The 16,377-nt window shown below is 48.1% G+C and overlaps 1 protein-coding gene and 1 long non-coding RNA gene across 5 annotated transcripts in view; one reads left to right on the top strand and one right to left on the bottom strand.

Moving 5' to 3' along the window:
• Positions 1-16,377, top strand: part of PPP2R1B (protein phosphatase 2 scaffold subunit Abeta) — a 41,292-nt gene that overhangs the window by 22,940 nt on the left and 1,975 nt on the right. Inside the window, exons 12-15 of one of the 3 annotated variants that reach the window (XM_080642430.1) lie at positions 333-487; positions 1,095-1,237; positions 4,340-4,431; positions 8,506-8,624. In XM_080642430.1, the coding sequence (XP_080498556.1) occupies positions 333-487; positions 1,095-1,237; positions 4,340-4,431; positions 8,506-8,624 (509 nt within the window). Of the gene's footprint in view, positions 1-332; positions 488-1,094; positions 1,238-4,339; positions 4,432-4,823; positions 7,392-8,505; positions 8,625-16,377 lie in introns of those variants that run through there. The other 2 variants (XM_080642428.1, XM_080642429.1) reach the window with 2 other exon arrangements.
• Positions 9,677-15,816, bottom strand: LOC308234533. Of its 2 annotated transcripts, XR_013959100.1 has the most exons (4): positions 15,515-15,816; positions 14,878-15,101; positions 13,351-13,567; positions 10,800-11,324 (listed from the first exon to the last, which is right to left on the bottom strand). It is a non-coding gene; the product is annotated as an uncharacterized lncRNA (long non-coding RNA). The 2 variants fall into 2 exon arrangements; XR_013959101.1 differs by lacking the exon at positions 14,878-15,101 and having other exon boundaries at positions 9,677-11,324; positions 15,515-15,815.

Here is a 16,377-nt window from a genome sequence, read left to right as displayed (position 1 = left end):
CTTTTATTTTTCTAAGTGTATGATCTTGAGGAGAGGTATATATATTTTTCTTGTAACACATAGTATATATAAGCACTGACATTTGTTAATGAATTAGTGATGCCTATTATGAGCTCCTTACCTCCTTTTTCCTTGGACATATTACACATTTCGAAACTGTAATAAAACCAAATCAGTGTATTTGTGAGTTGTAGCTGAGCACATGCCACCGCAGCATGGCTGACTTTGGAGTGTGTTTGCAGAATCTCGCTTTTGGCCCACCTTTGCTGATGATGTAAGTAAACTAGGTTGTGCTGCACTGTGAACAGCATTTGTTTTTCCCTCTCCTGCAGTGTATGCCATTCGCGAAGCTGCCACCAACAACCTCATGAAACTAGTTCAGAAGTTTGGTACAGAGTGGGCCCAGAATACCATCGTTCCCAAAGTGTTAGTAATGGCAAACGATCCTAATTATTTGCATAGAATGACCACCTTATTCTGCATTAATGTAAGTATTACACAGCTATTATTGCTAAGCTCAGGTGTTAAAGCAGTTATTCAAGATTGTGTTCCTAAATTCTTTTTTTTTTTTTTTTTTTTTTTTTTTTTTAAATATATTTTATTGATTTTTTACAGAGAGGAAGGAAGAGGGATAGATAGTCAGAAACATCGATGAGAGAGAAACATCGATCAGCTGCCTCTTGCACACCTCCTACTGGGGATGTGCCCGCAACCAAGTTACATGCCCTTGACCGGAATCGAACCTGGGACCTTTTAGTCCGCAGGCTGACGCTCTATCCACTGAGCCAAACCGGTTTTGGCAAGTGTTCCTAAATTCTTAATATATTGTCTTCTATTTAGAATATATTTCTTACTGATTTCTTTGGATAGTTAAGAGATGAGAGAAAAAATGTCAGTGTTCAATTCATGTTAAAATGTATAGTAGTGAAGTCAGTTGAGAATTCTGCTCTAATTCTGGGTTTTTTGAATTCTACCTTATATCCCTCATTTAGTGCTCACTAGAAACGTTTTCCTGTTGGTCAGTTACTTTTTTATTAAGTATTAATTTTTCTCCTTAGGTTTGGGGATATTTTATAAATAAAAGTGTTTTCTAGGTACTGTCTGAAGCCTGTGGTCAGGAAATAACTACTAAGCAGATGCTGCCCATTGTATTGAAAATGGCAGGAGACCAAGTGGCGAACGTCCGTTTCAATGTGGCCAAATCTCTACAGAAAATTGGACCAATTCTAGATACTGAGTAAGATTTTAATATTATTCTTATTTTAAAAGTAGATTAAAATTTTTACATGATAGTGCAGAGTAATGGCTAAAAAGAAATTCAGTGATTTTCACTTTACCTAAGGTGTGGGTTTGTTTAAAGAAAATAATAAAATAACCATTTTTGCAGGCGTCCACTCTTTTTTTAAACATATTTTATTGCTATTTTACAGAGAGGAAGGGAGAGGGATAGAGAGCTAGAAACATCGATGAGAGAGAAACATCGATCAGCTGCCTCCTGCACACCCCCCACTGGGGATGTGCCCGCAACCCAGGTACATGCCCTTGACCGGAATCGAACCCGGGACCCCTCAGTCCGCAGGCCGACGCTCTATCCACTGAGCCAAACCGGTTTTGGCGCGTCCACTCTTTTATATTTAACTCATATATGTGGAGATCATTGACTGAAGCTATTTCTACTGAGAACTTAAGATACTATTTAGTACTTATCAAACTTATAGGTGTTTTAAAATATTTTTGTATTTTAAACTTTATTTTATTTTTTTTTTTTTATTTTTATTTTTTTTTAAATTTAATAAATCTTTATTGTTCAGATTATTACAATTGTTTCTCCTTTTCCCCCCCCATAGCTCCCCTCCACCCGGTTTCCACCCCACCCTTTGCCCTTACCTCCCCCCACACTGTCCTCATCCATAGGTGTACGATTTTTGTCCAGTCTCTTTCTGCACCCCCCATACCCCTTCCCCCTGAGAATTATCAGTCCACTCCCTTTCTATGCCCCTGATTCTATTATATTCACCAGTTTATTCTGTTCCTCAGATTTTTAATTCACTTGATTTTTAGGTTCACTTGTTGATAGATATGTATTTGTTGTTCATAATATTTCTCTTTACTTTTTTCTTCTTCCTCTTCTTAAAGAATACCTTTTAGCATTTCATATAATACTGGTTTGGTGGTGATGAACTCCTTCAGTTTTTTCTTATCTGTGAAGCTCTTTATCTGACCTTCCATTCTGAATGATAGCTTTGCTGGGTAGAGTAGTCTTGGTTGTAGGTTCTTGCTATTCATCACTTTGAAAATTTCTTGCCACTCCCGTTTGGCCTGCATAGTTTCTGTTGAGAAATCAGCTGACAATCGTATGGGTGCTCCCTTGTAGGTAATTAACTGTTTTTCTATTGCTGCTTTTAAGATTCTCTCTTTGTCTTTTGCCCTTGGCATTTTAATTATGATGTGTCTTGGTGTGGTCCTCTTTGGATTCCTTTTGTTTGGGGTTCTGTGCGCTTCCTGGACTTGTAAGTCTATTTCTTTCACCAGGTGGGGGAAGTTTTCAGTCATTATTTCTTCCAATAGGTTTTCAGTATCTTGTTCTCTCTCTTCTTCTGGCACCCCCATAATTCTGATGTTGGTACGCTTGAAGTTGTCCCAGAGGCTTCTTACACTATCTTCAACTTTTTGGATTCTTTTTTATTTTTTTTGCTTTTTCGGTTGAGTGTTTTTTGCTTCTTTGTATTTCAGATCTTTGACTTGATTCTTGCGTTCCTCTAATCTGCTGTTGGGTCTCTGTATAATATTTTTTATTTCAGTCAGTGTGTGTTTAATTTCTAGTTGGTCTTTTTTCATATCTTTGAGGGTCTCGTTATATTTATCAGCCTTTTCTAGGATATTCTTGAAAAGCCTCATAACCGTGGTTTTGAATTCTATATCCAGTCATTTATTTTCCTCCATTTCATTCGTTTGTGATCTGTTTCTTTGTCTCCCCATTTTCCACTGCTTCCCTGAGTTGGTAGGGTAGCTTTGTGTGCTAGGTTTCCTATATGGCCCAGTGGGTTGGCCTCCCCAGTTAACCTGAGGTGGACACTCTTGGTGCCCCCCTTTGTGGACTGTGTGTACAGCCTTGTTGTAGTTAAGTCTTGATTGTTGTTGGTATCACTGGGAGGAATTGACCTGCAGGCCAGTTGTCTGTGAGGATCAGCTGTGTCTACACTGGGAGATTTTCAGTGCTGGAGACAGCCTTATAGGATTAGCCTTGCCAGATTGCAAAAGCCTCTGTGCTCAGCTTGGAAGGGGTAGAGTCTCAGGGTGGAGCAGTCTTGGCTTCCCATCAGCCCTGCCCTTGCGCGCGAGTCTCCAGACCTCTGCCTTCTGCGGTTCCCAAGTTTCCGCCTTACAGTCCAGATTTCCCCCGTAAGAGCATGGGTCCCCAGGGGCTCGCCCGGAACTGCGGTTCAGTGCAGTCGGAACTGGGGTTCAGTGTAGACAGGAGCTTCCAACTCCCTTCCGCTAGGGATAGCCTGTGGTAACCTCCACAGTCAGTCTTTGTGCGCATTCGTGCTTCCAGACCCCTGCCGCCGTGGCTCCCCTGAGTCTCCGAGTCTCCGAGTGCCTTTCTCTCTACCTGACAGTCCAAACTCCCCCTGTATGAGCCTGGGTCCACAGGGTTTCGCCCGGAACTGAGGTTCAGTGCAGTTGGAACTGGGGTTCAGTGCAGTTGGGGGCTTCCTTCCCCCTCCCGCCAGAGAAAGCCAGCCAGGCACTCCGCCGCTCTTCCTCTCTGGGCGCGTGTGTCTCCGTACCTCAGCCCTTTGCTGCTCCTTCTCTGTTAGCTTTCCTCTTTCCTTCTAGTTGTAGAATTTCCACTCAGCCAGCTTTCCTGTGGTTCTGGATGGTGTCCGTTCTGTCTTTTAGTTGTAGTTTTGAAATTGTTGTGCGGGGCAGCAGTTTAAGTGCTTACTTATGCCGCCATCTTGGTTTCTCCCCTGTATTTTAAACTTTAAAAATTGCCTTAGAGCCCTAGCTGCTTTGGCTCAGTGGATAGAGCATCATCCTATAAACCGAAGGGTCCTGGGTTTGATTCTGGTCAAGGGCATGTACCTTGGTTGCAGGGTCCTCCCTGGCCCAGACCTTGGTTGGGGCACATGCAGGAAGCAACCAATTGATGTGTTTCTCTCACATCGATGTTTCTCTTTGTCTTTCCCTCTCTCTTCCACTCTCTAAAAATCAATGGAAAAATATCCTTGGGTGAGGATTTAAAAAAAAAAATTGCCTTCAAGCATATATACCATAAAACATTTTTTTCTGACCCAGAAGATTGCCTTTCACAGATAATACTGTTGGATTTCAGTGCTTTGCAGGAGGAAGTTAAACCGGTACTGCAGAAGTTAGGCCAAGATGAAGACATGGATGTCAAATACTTCGCACAGGAAGCTATAAGTGGTATGTCCTTCTGTCGTCTGCCTTGCAGCTTTTGCTTTGGTTGACAGGGTGTAAGTGACGTTAAGTGGGCAAGGCGATAACCATGTGGGAGACGGGAGGGTGTTGAGTGCCTGGAATGCTTATTCCCTTCGTGGCTCACCATTGAGCAGGCCGTTTCTCAGTCCCATCTAGGGATGGGCAGGAATGTGGTTTTCACTAGTAAGAATAGTTTGTTTGGATTTTAATCAATTTTTAAAGTTTAACTTTGATTAGCCTTACGGAGTAGAAAAACTGACCACAATGAGAAGTTCATAGTCTCCTGCTTTTGGATCACTGCTGTCGTGCTCAATAGTCACATAGGTAGTTCATGAACTTTCTGTGCCACTAACTTGATTCTATTTGGAATTTTCTAGTGCTTGCATTGGCATGATGAGGAACAGGAGGGAAAAGACTTTACTAAATTCTTAACACAGATGTCTAGTCAATGTGTTCTTAAACTGGTGGAGAAAAAATGGAAAACCTTCAAGACCTCATCCAAGCAAATGGCAACGGCTTCCAAGAAATCAAATTTCAGTGACTTGATTCTTTCTAAAGATGAAAAGGGATTGTTTTTACTTGTCTTCCTTGTTGGGATAATTATACACCATTCTTTTTGTTTGTGACCAGTTCCTGACACTCGGTACAGTCGTTTCTTGATTGTCTCCAGGGATTTACTGGGCACCATCTGGGCTCCTGCACCCTCGCCGTTCTATCAGGCCTGCCCACTTACCATCCTGACCAGGGCTGGATGGGTTGGAACCCAGACATGCAGTGGAATGATTCTCTTGGTGTCTACTTATATCTGTGTGTCTGTCCATCATTCCAAAGTTAAATGTACATGGTTTAGAATAACTTATGTTTTAAACCCTCTGTTTGGGAGACACATCGAGATTTAACTGTAGTGAAAGCCACATTTTCCTGGATAATGATGGTCTGCGTCGGTGTCTTACACGAAAGGGGAATGTGGAAACTCAGAGTTCATGTGTTGTTTATTCTGGTTTTTCTTTGCCTTATTTTGACTGTAATCATGTCACTCAGAAACCTGATGTGCAGATAGATGTATTGCTGCTAATGTGTGATGTTAAAACTTAACTGAATTTCCACAGCTTATACCACTGTGTTCAAAATACTTTTCTCTCTCCTTGCTGAGAAACTTAAAATTTAGTGCATCCAAATAAGCAGTAGTTCTACCGTGTCATTGTAAGATTGTAGTTTTGTAATTCTAATGAGAAAAGGAATGACTGGTATAATACTGTGAGGATTTCCTGCACTTAAACTCATTCTGCTTCCAGCTGTGTTAACATCTGGTCCTTGCTATGGCTTTCCAAATTAAACTTCATTACTACTTTTTTGGTATGGATGATGCTGGAATCATCATTTGAAAACTTTGTTTTTCTGCTTTTAAAGTAAAACCTCATTAATTTTTCCTAGAACTTAAGATAACTAGTTTCCTGGAGCAAATTAATAGTTTGTAAGGAAGCCTATTGGATCTGAACTAAAACTATTTTGAAGCTCTCTTTAAAAAGTACCTTTTTGCCAGTTAGTACACCGATTACTAATCACTTTTCAATTACATTAAATATTTTCCATGAGGATTTTTATGAACCCCCACTTTTTAAAAAATATATATTTAATTTAGCCTTTATCCCTGAAATATATATGTATGTATTTCATGGAGAATTTAAATATATTTCCATACAAATTTATTTACATTGTCACCTATTCAAATTCACCTTGTCCCTAATGAATGTTAATGAGGTTTTATCGTAGTTTATTTTTCTCAGTGCATCTTGCTAGGTAGTTTGCTTATTCCATTTTGGTTTTGGAATTATTTCTTTTATTCACAACCTCTTTTAAACCCAGTGCATCCTATTCTGTTTTTTGAAAACCAAGTTTGAGCGAATTATTTTCAAGTTTGTCTTACCATAGAAAAACAGAACATTTTGAATCAGAAATTGCCTGCATTTAAAATGGTCAAATTACCTTATAGTAACTTTCTATTTTATTACTTTTGGGGCTAAGAATTAAATATTTTTCCTAAGCAAAAATCTTGTACAGTCTCATTTTATATCTTAAACTATTATGCTGTAAACATTTTAATTTTAGTTTCATGCTTCTTTTTATTATTACCTGTAGGTTATGTTTATTCTTCATTGAATTTCATTTTTCAGAGGCTGTTGTCTTCATTCTTGAAACAAATTTGTACAACTGTTGCTTTATTCTTTGGTTGGAAATACTGGTTCGTTGGAAATGTCCTTGGTTTTGGGATAGACTTTTAAATGCCCTTGTGTGCCCCCTGGGAGTTCTGTGCATTGACCTTCTACCCTAGGACTATAGCAAAGGGGAGCCCTTTGCTTTTTCAGACATGGGTCAGGGAGCTCAGCAGGGCCCTGCCTTTTTAGATGACTCTTAGGGGCTTCACTGTGTCTTTCTGACTTAAATATTGGGAATCCCTTTTGTTACTGCTCAGAGAGTCGTTTTTTTGCTAACTTGGTCATTTTCTCCACAGGTTATCTTGCTTTCACTATAATGTAAGCTCCAGGAACTCAGTAAGGGCAGGGATTTTTGTTTACTGTATCGCCAGCACCCAGATCAGTATCTGGTGTACATAGTAGGTACTCAATAAAAATGTGTTCAATGAATTTTTAAAATCTGCCCTCTGATGTGTTGTGTTTGTGGAACAAGTCATCAAAGGTACCAGACTTCATATCATTCTCCCATTGACAAATGAAAGGACCTTACTGCTCTTAAGAAATTAGCTTTATGTGACCCTTCTCCAGTCGCCTATCTTAAGCAACAGTTCCATTTGGATTGGTGCAATCACTTCCAACATAGATTGCTGTAATTTTTTCATCCCAGGCAGTTCATATCAGTTGTTTGGTCCATTAGGAAAGGGAAGTAGAGACAAACATACAAACCTACGTCAATAAAAATGTCTCCTCAACAATGGAATTCACCTCAGTGTTTGTTTCTCTCCCATTTGTGTGGGGTTCACTCCTCACAGATTAGAGAGACCAGACCTTATTTCTCTGTGCTGCCGAGTGGGCATGAACCTGAGGATGCGTGGTGTTTCATGAGAATAAGCTGGTTCATGTGTGGTTTCTGACAAGGCCTTGTTGACATAGCCCTCAGCTCATGGAACTACCACAGCTTGACCACTGTGATGCATGGCCTTGGGGTCTTTGCTGGACAACTTGTCCTGATTCAAAGTAAGCAGCACTCTAATCTGAGCTGTCTTAAGCATTCCAGATAGTGCACAGACCTCCAGGGGAGAAGAATGTCACTGGACCCGCCGTTAGCTATGGCAATGCTCTCCTGGCAGCTGTAACTGCTATGTGGTGCTTTTCTGTGGAAGTCACAGATGGCAGGGCCGGGTGGCCACAACATGTTGGGTACTTGTCCTACCCTTTGCCTTTGACTTCAGTTCCTCTGACCTTTTTTCATTTTGAAGCTCCTGGCTTACAGCCTCCTGTTGGCTGCTTGGGTGTGACACAAGCGAGAGGAACTATCTTGTTAGCAGATCTAGTGACTGGTCTGCTCTTAAGTAATCATTCCCTTGGATTCTCCTGTTTCCAGCCAGCTCCTCGCGCCTCTCTCCTGTTCACTCATGTGTCTGCAATCCTATTTTTGTACCCAAAATAGCCCCTCTGTCCTCCCCATTAGCCTGCTGTGTCCAGGAAATGACACAATGTTCAGTTGAGAGGAAAATGTGGAGGATGGGGAGTTAGTTCCTCATTGGGTAGGAAAGCCAAGCCGCTTCTTTCTGCAGAGCTTTCTGACCCGGTGCTGTCAGTCCTGAATGGAGCCAGCACTTGTCTGGTTGGGGCTCTGGAGGCCGGCAGTACGGACCATGAGGCCGGTGGGCGGCTCTTTGTGCCGCTCTGGAGGAAAAGCACCTTCATGAGGTCCTGGGGTCAACCCACCTCCTCCGCACAGAGGCGCATGTGCCCCCCACTGCCACACCAGAGCCACGGAGGGCATCTCGGCTGGGAAGCACGGGGCATAAGCGGGACACGCCCACCCAGGGACAGTTTCTGTGCTGCTGTCTGTCTCTAGTGGTGGCCCACGGGCTGAGGAAGCTAGATTTTCCTGTGAAGGACAGTGGAGAGCCCAGCGCCCCTGGGGCTGACAAGGACTTCCTGAGGCCCAGGGGGCCTGGAGAGGACACCAGGAAGGTAAGTGCACAGACACTCTGGGCCTGAGGCCTCCCCTCCCAGGGACTTGCTAGTAGGTGTGGGTGGAGGACAGTTGGCGGGGCCTGCTCCTACAGCAGTGGGGGAGAACTCGGTCCCGGAGGAGAGAGCAACGTTTTTTAGGGCCAAGAGTATACAGGGTGGGGCAAGAGTAGGTGTACCGTTGTTTGTATGGAAAATAATACCATCTATAATAATAAAAGCATAATATGCAAATTGACAGGACAGCAGAAAAACCACGCTATGACACGCACTGGCACCAGGCCAGCCAAGGCAGGTGCGATGTGATTGGTTGGGAGGGGCCTGCCACCATTGCCCCACAGGGGGAGGCCCAGGCCACCCAGCTGGCGGTGCTGTGGCGGGTGGGCGGGGCTTTCCTCTGCTGGACGATTGATCTGGGGGCCCCCCTGCAGTTGATCACCCCACAGAGGGAGGCCCAGGCCACTGGCCAGCAATGCTGTGGCAGGTGTGCGGGGCTGGCCAGCGATCGTCCTGCAGAGGGAAGCCCAGGCCAGCCAAGCGATCGCACCCCATGCCTGTCATCTGCAGAGGGAGGCAACCAATGGTGGGGCGGGGCGGGGGGCAGAGCGCTGCACAGATGGCAAGCAGTGGCAGAGGCAGGGGTGGGGCCAGCTGCTGCCAGCCAAGGGAAGGAAAGCCCCAATAGGCCCTAATCGCCGGCCAGGCCTAGGGACCCTACCCAAGGGGTCCCGGATTGTAAGAGGGTACAGGCTGGGCTGAGGGACAACCCCCCCCCCCCCAGCACAAATTTTGTGCACTGGGCCTCTAGTAATAATACAAGAATAAACTGTTTCATGTACTCACGACTCTAAGTCTACTTTTGCCGCCCCTGTGTTTTAAGCCTGCTGCCCTGTTTCCTGTCCTTTGTTCTGGGCGTGCTTTTTGAGGGATGGAGTGGACTCAGCTCGCTCCGGTGGCTTCCCTCCCCACCTGGTCAGCACCAGCGAGGCCCATGCAGAGGCCAGAGGGGTGGTTTGGTCGAGTTGCTTATGAAGATGACTACTCCCACTTACCTCACAGAATAGAGACTGTACTTATTTGCTACAGTTCCTCTAGGGTAGTAATTTCCACTCAAGGAAAACACCATCCTGTCCATTTCCTGTGTAACATGGGAATGTGTGACAAGCCCCATGTGATGCCCCTGGAGGAGTGTTCAGCAGTCAAAGTCGGCCACTGCCCTGGGCTGCTGGTTAGGAGAGCAAGTAAGACAGGCAGGTTCGGAAAGCAGCACGGAGGGCTCGCTGCCCTGCTCGTAGGCCAGGCTGAACTTAGTTGACGTGGAAGATGACTGACATCTCACATCCACTCCAGTGGGCTTGCTTGGTGGCGATTTTAACCTCAAAAAAGTTTGCCTTCCAAATCTCCATGGCTTTACTTTATGCAAACGGAGGCCATGAGGACTTGCTCCTGTTGTCCAGGCTCTGAACTGCTGTGTTCCATCTGGAGTGTCTGGTTCTGTGGTGCTGCGCACCGCCGTCCCAGGGCCAGGCCAGGCATTCCTGCACAGGCCCTTCTACCCTGCCAGGGAGGAAGTGCTGGGTGACCCTGCTCAGCCACCGCCAGCCCCTGGCCGACAGGTGCCTGAGGCGGTCAGCCTTCTTCAGTTTCACAGAGTTGGCCTTGGGGAAGACACATTGGTGGAAGGAGCAGGAATAATAGTTTTCAGGTCTAAACCACAGATTTAAGAAATGAGTTATGTTTTCCTACAAATGCAGGGTCAGCTGGCCATGGCATTAAATGTGTGGTCTGCCCCGGTTCTGAGCATGGACTGGCAGGCTTGCTCAGGTCTGTAGGTGGCCCTGTGAGAGCCACAAGCTGTGGAAAGAGTATTATCAGCCATGCCTGGAGCCTCCAGAACTGTGTGCAGGCACCTTGTCAAGCGCTTGGCACAGTCCCACCTAATTCTCGCAAATCCAGGCGTAGGTGCTGTCAGCGCCAGTTGTCAGGTTAGTGGTTGTGAACATGTGCAACACCCAGCCCCTCCCCCAGCCCCGTCCTGTCCACTGGGGGGAGGGGAGGGCAGGCCCAGCAGTGCCAGGCTGATGAATGTGCAGTTCATTCAGCCCAGAAAGCCCTGCTCCGCCACACAGGGAGCCTTCCCTGCACTTGTTTCACTTAAAGAAAATGACTCGGGGTGAGACAGAAAGGGTGTTTGCTGTTGCCAGGCATGGCCCTGCATGTCAGGGGCCAGCGGCCAAGTGATTGATCCAGGAAGTCATCCAATTACAAACCAGAAATTGTTCTTAACCCCTCACTCACTCACTGTCCAGGGTGTACAGCAAACTCGCCCAACTGCCCAAAAGGGGTCAGAGTGAACGCTGGCTGCTCAGAACCCTAGCAGCTCTCCCCAGTTCCTGGCTGGCTTTGGGCCCACGTGGAGCCAGTCATCCTCCCAGGGCTCAGGCCTGCTTCCTGGTCCAAGAGTGAATGGCCCGAGGGGGCGGGAGCCAGTTCCTTTTGGTGAAAGGTGCCTCTTCGGTCCCTCGGAGACTGGGCCTCAGTGTCTGCAGAGCCATCTGTGCTCTGATGTGGCATGTGTCTCCCAGGCAGGACCTGCCGGGCACTGTGGCCGCCTCGCACACCTTGTCTGTCCTGCCGGGCCAGGTTGGACTGACCCTGGACAGTCCGCAGGCTGCTCCCTGATGACAGCTGCTGGGGGCTCTGTCAGGAGGGTTAACAGACAATTTGTTTATTGAATCACGAAATAGCTGACATCTCACATCCACTCCAGTCACGTGATTTTAATCAAAACACCATTTCCCTGACAACAGTGATGTCAGTCTTGTTATTGCAGGAAGGAGCAGCTGTGGGGGACATTCAGTCTCCAGGCCGAGCCCAGGTTTGGAGATGGATCTCAAGTGACGCGCCCATAAATAATGGGCACAGGTCCACGTCCAAGTCCACCCTCCTCCTCCTCTTCTCCTCGGGGACAGTGTCCCACACAGACACTGGCTGGCCCGGCCCTGTACCCCGTCTCCACGGAGCTCTCACCTTCTGCACACCTCGCTCTTTCTACCCTTGTTTCTACTTCTGATTTTTCCAGTTTTCCTCATTTCCCCCAAACTCAGAAAATCTCTGGGGCCCATGGGACCGCTGGCCTCTGCCTCCTGGCATCTGTCTGTCCTCCGTGCTCAAGGCTAGCGCTTGCTGAGCAAGGCGGCTCCAGCAGCCTTGGCGGGGGAGGTGTGTGAGGGCCATTCTGCTGGAACCAGATTTGTGGGGGAGGAGCAACTGCTTGTCCTTTCCTTGTCTCTTTTGAGGGCGAGTGGGGGGCCAGGTGCTGCCCAAGGGTCTCCCGGGCAATTCTAAGGAGCTTGGCTGTGGCAAGGCCAGAGGATTAGTTCTCTGAACCCAGAAAGACTACAGGCGGCCTGAGTCCAAGCGAATGGAGGCCTGACAATGGATCAGAGCCCAGGGAGGTCAGGGTGAGCATCACGGCCAGCTGGAGCAGTGCCTCAGGCTCCAGCCTCCACTCGCTGCGCAGACCCCCCAGGCCCTCTCACCCCTCACCCAGGAGCTCGGCCGAAAAGTTGGAGGCTCGTGAAAAAGGCCTCTTTCTAGGTGCCCATGGCTATTGCTGCCCAGAACTCGTCACTGAAAATGAAGAAATCTCAGGCAAAGTTCTTGGTCCTTAACCTGGAGCTGGGCTCAGGATAGGACAGCCGTTCTTAATGAGGGAGGAGATTCGCAGGCGCCAAGCAGCGTGCGCTGTCCAGAGTTGGAGCAGTTAAGGTTACAGGAAAGCAGGGTAGGCAGGAGTGAGTGCTGTGGGCCATCAAGGTGCTGGGCTCCGGCACTATCTGTTTAGAGGCGTGTTAAGCCAGCTGCATTTGAACCTTAGAGTAAACCTGGGATTAAGTCAGCCAGGCTGTTTCCAAGTTACCGGGGGGGATAGCGAGGCTTTGCAATGATTTGCCCAGGTCAGTGGCAGGGCTGGGAGAGGTGCCAGAGGCTGAGGACTCAGAGGTTCTTCACTGCCTAGGCCTGTGCCTGGCCGAGAATGGGTAGGCACCACCCTGCCTGGAGGCACTTTCTGGCGAGGTGGCTGCTCCAGGGGCTGCGCTGGGGAAGCTGGGCCCAGGTCTCAGCCTCGTTCCTGCACAGGCCCTCCTTGCCCCGCCCTTTCATTCCTGGGGCCCCTCCACCGGCCCTCACTGCGCTGGCACAGGGACCAGAGGGCAGATCTAGTGGTCCCAGACTGGAGTGGGCCTCAGCTGTGAACTCAGGGTCCTCCCACGCGGCGCTGCCAGCGGAGGCCTGGGCCCTTCGTCAGTTCAGCTGCATCCCACTCCCCGGCTGTGCTGGTGGCCCTGACGTGGTTAAGGACTTACTCCTGAGCATCGGCGTTCTCAGGCCTCCTCTGGGCATCTCTGGCCCCATCATTCCCCCCTTTTCTCTGGGGAATTAGGGAGATCGAGTCAGAAACTGTCGCCGTAACCGGTTTGGCTCAGTGGATAGAGCGTCAGCCTGCGGACTGAAGGGTCCCAGGTTCGATTCCGGTCAAGGGCATGTACCTTGGTTGCGGGCACATCCCCAGTGGGGTGTGCAGGAGGCAGCTGATCGATGTTTCTCTCTCATCAATGTTTCTCTCTATCCCTCTCCCTTCCTCTCTGTAAAAATCAATAAAATATATTAAAAAACAAAACAAAAAACTGTCAAAGCCTGCCTGGTGTGTTGAGCGACTCACTTCTCCCTCCGAGAGGCTGACTCCCCAGTGCCTCACTTCTGGGCCCGGGTTTTCTGAGGTTCTGCCAGGCCAGCCCTCGGGGACAGCTGCAGGGGAGTTGCTTCCCAGGGTGCTGCGTCCTTCTCCCTTCCCCTGTCCTGGCGTCTTGCTTGGTGGTTCAGCCCTGCACCCTGCCCTGATTCAGACCCGCTGAGTCAGGCGTGCCTAGGAAAGTCCCCTGGAAGAGACAAAAGGCGGTGTTAACACTCCCTAGGGGGATTTGCAGCTACAGGCCCAGGAATTCAGCTGCCTGGTGGGCTGGGACCCTGTGGCAGGAGGAGTGAGAGCTGAGTGGCTGGGGGCATGTAGCAAGCTCCCCACTGCCTGGCCTGGCTTTCGGGGTTGGCCTCAGTGATTTGTGGTTGTAGCTTCCCATCTGGGTGTGGGCAGATATGCCGGTGATGGCTAGTGTCTGAGATGAGGGGCCAGTGGCTTCACTTCAGTTATGACTCACATCGGTTTCCCAAGGGTCATTGCAAAGTATGAGCCCTGCACAGTAACCCCCGCTTCAGAGCTGCTCAGCCTGGTCATTGCTGTAAAGTGCCGTCATTGGCTAGGGCTGAAATGGGACGGGCAGAGCAGCTGCATCCTGTGCAGGTGACTGATTTGGTAGCCACGTGGCACCTAGCTCCGTGCACAAAGCTCAGGACTTCCTCCACGGTGTCCTGGGGCTGTAGGCAGAGCAGGGGCTTCCCTCCCTCACCTGGGTCCTTGGGAGGTTGGCATACTCAGCAGTGAGGGTCCGCCAAGCACCCAGTAACTGAAAAGGGTGTGGGGCTGCAGGTGGAGACACTGATGTTCTTCTAAGTCAGGGGTTGAAGACACCATAACTTGGGGTCCATGAAAGGGCCTGATGGGTGCAGTAACCCTGAAAATATCTGTCCAAAGTTGCGTCTATATGCTTGTTTCTTGGGAAGAGGGACCAAAGCTTCCACCAGCATATCAAGGGGGATCTGTGAAACCTCAATTTAAGAACTAATGGTGTGTCCTGGCCGGGTAGGTCAGTTGGTTAGAGCATTAGCCCAATACTCAAAGGGTGTGGGTTCATTCCCTGGTCAGGCACATACAAGGAGCAGCCAATGAGTGCAGAAATAAGTGAAACAACAAACCGATGTTTCTTTCCCAACCCCTCTCTCTCACTAAATCAATGAAAAAATCATGTGCCCCAGCTGGTTTGGCTCAGTGGATAGAGTGTTGGCCTGTGGACTGAAGGGTCCCAGGTTCGATTCTGATCAAGGGCACATGCCCAGGTTGCGGGCTTGATCCCCAGTAGGGGGTATTCAGGAGGCAGCCGATCAATGATTCTCTCTCATCATTGATGTTTCTACCTCTCTCTCCCTCTCCCTTCTTCTCTGAAATCAATAAAACATATTAGAAAAAAAACAAAACCCCAAAACAAAACAACAATAAAACACACACATGCGGAAACCCTAATGGGGTAGAGAAGAGCAGAAGGCCAACAGAAGTCGGGGCCCTGCTGCTACTTGCCTGGCTCAGAGGGACACTGGTGATGCCTCCCTTTCGAAGTGTGGGCACCATCAGCGCTGGGCCTCCAGCCAGCCCCTCGCCCACTTTGCGCGGAGCCTCTGGCTCTTGGAGACCATGGGACTGCAGTATGGTTCTGGGGCAGGGGAGGACAGGGGCCTGATGGCTGCTGAAGTTCTGGCCGGTCTCTGCTGGCAGGTCTGTTGTTTTTGCCTGTACCCTGAGCACTGGGGTTGTTTTTGGCAACACAGAAATGATGGAGAAATTTGGTGGGAAAGGGGAAAGTTTGCAAAACACCATTACTGAAATCGAGTGCTTTCCTTAAAAAAATAAAAGTGCACTTGAAATTCATTGAATTCTTGGGTAACAGCCGTTTGGGGGCAGTGCTGAACGCCTGTAAGCAGCGCTAGGCCAGCAGAACAAGTCCATGGAGATGGCTCGGCTCCCCTCCTGCCCCACCTGCAGCCGGCAGATGGCCCTGGTTTGGGAACTCAGTTCTATAGCATGGGTTCAACTGGAATGGTTTGAGTGGAACCAAATCTCAATTGAATTTGCTGTCAGAAAGTAGAACTTAATACTGCCCTTTCCCTCAGGGTCTGGCACTAAACCAAGTCCCGAGCATATGAGTGGCCTCAAATACCTTGGCAGATGGATTCTTCCAGCACCTGAGGGCACTGAGCGGGTGCCTGTCCCCGGTGACGTCCACAGTGTGTGAGTTGAGGCCTTTTGCAGGCCCATACAGAGATCTGCCATCGTGAGTTAGCAGTGGTCTTGCTGGCCCTTTGTTCACAGCCCTTGCCCTGCAGCTTGCTTGTCCAGCTGCGCGGCCCTCGCCAGGCTACCTCTGAGTCAGTCCGGAGCACCAGGCCCCACCGTGCCTGCCCATTTGCGTGCAGGCTGCGGTCAGCTCGCTGTCAGCGTTCTACAGCGGCAGACGTGTGCGTGGGCCATTTCAGAGCCCGGTATTACTTACCCTGCTGACGTCAGTGAGAACATACTATCCAAGTCCTTTGCTGCAGCCTGAAATGAGTACCAGAGGTCAGGGCACACGGCCACCTCCACACTTTCAGAAAACCCACCCCAGGCTGACGGGGTGAAGTCCTAGCTCACTCACCTGACACTCATCATCCAGGCTCTTAGAAAACAAGTTGTTTTTATTTAATTCAAGAGTGTTGGAAATGTAAAAACTGTATTTTTTTCCTTGCAGAAAATTACCCCATTTAAATTAATGTTTGATACAAAGATCATTTATTAAACTGCATTTTAGGCTATTTTCTAACATTGAGTAACAGTTACTTTTTTTTTTTTTTTTTTACTTTTTCACATTGAAGCTATTATGATTTGCATTCAAAATACCAAAGCTGTTGAACTCACCATTTATTCCTTAGTCATTAAAAAAGCACACATTAAAAATTACAATTAGATTAATTTTATCAAAAGTAACTCACAGACCAAACCTCCCTCAGAAATAAGTGAATCGTGCTGCCCTTCCCACAAAGTGCA

The sequence above is a fragment of the Plecotus auritus genome (assembly GCF_963455305.1).
Source record: "Plecotus auritus genome assembly, chromosome: 9".
In the NCBI taxonomy this organism is placed as follows: domain Eukaryota; kingdom Metazoa; phylum Chordata; class Mammalia; order Chiroptera; family Vespertilionidae; genus Plecotus; species Plecotus auritus.
Note: the sequence above shows the minus strand (reverse complement) of the source record. Positions and strands in the feature narration are given on the sequence as shown.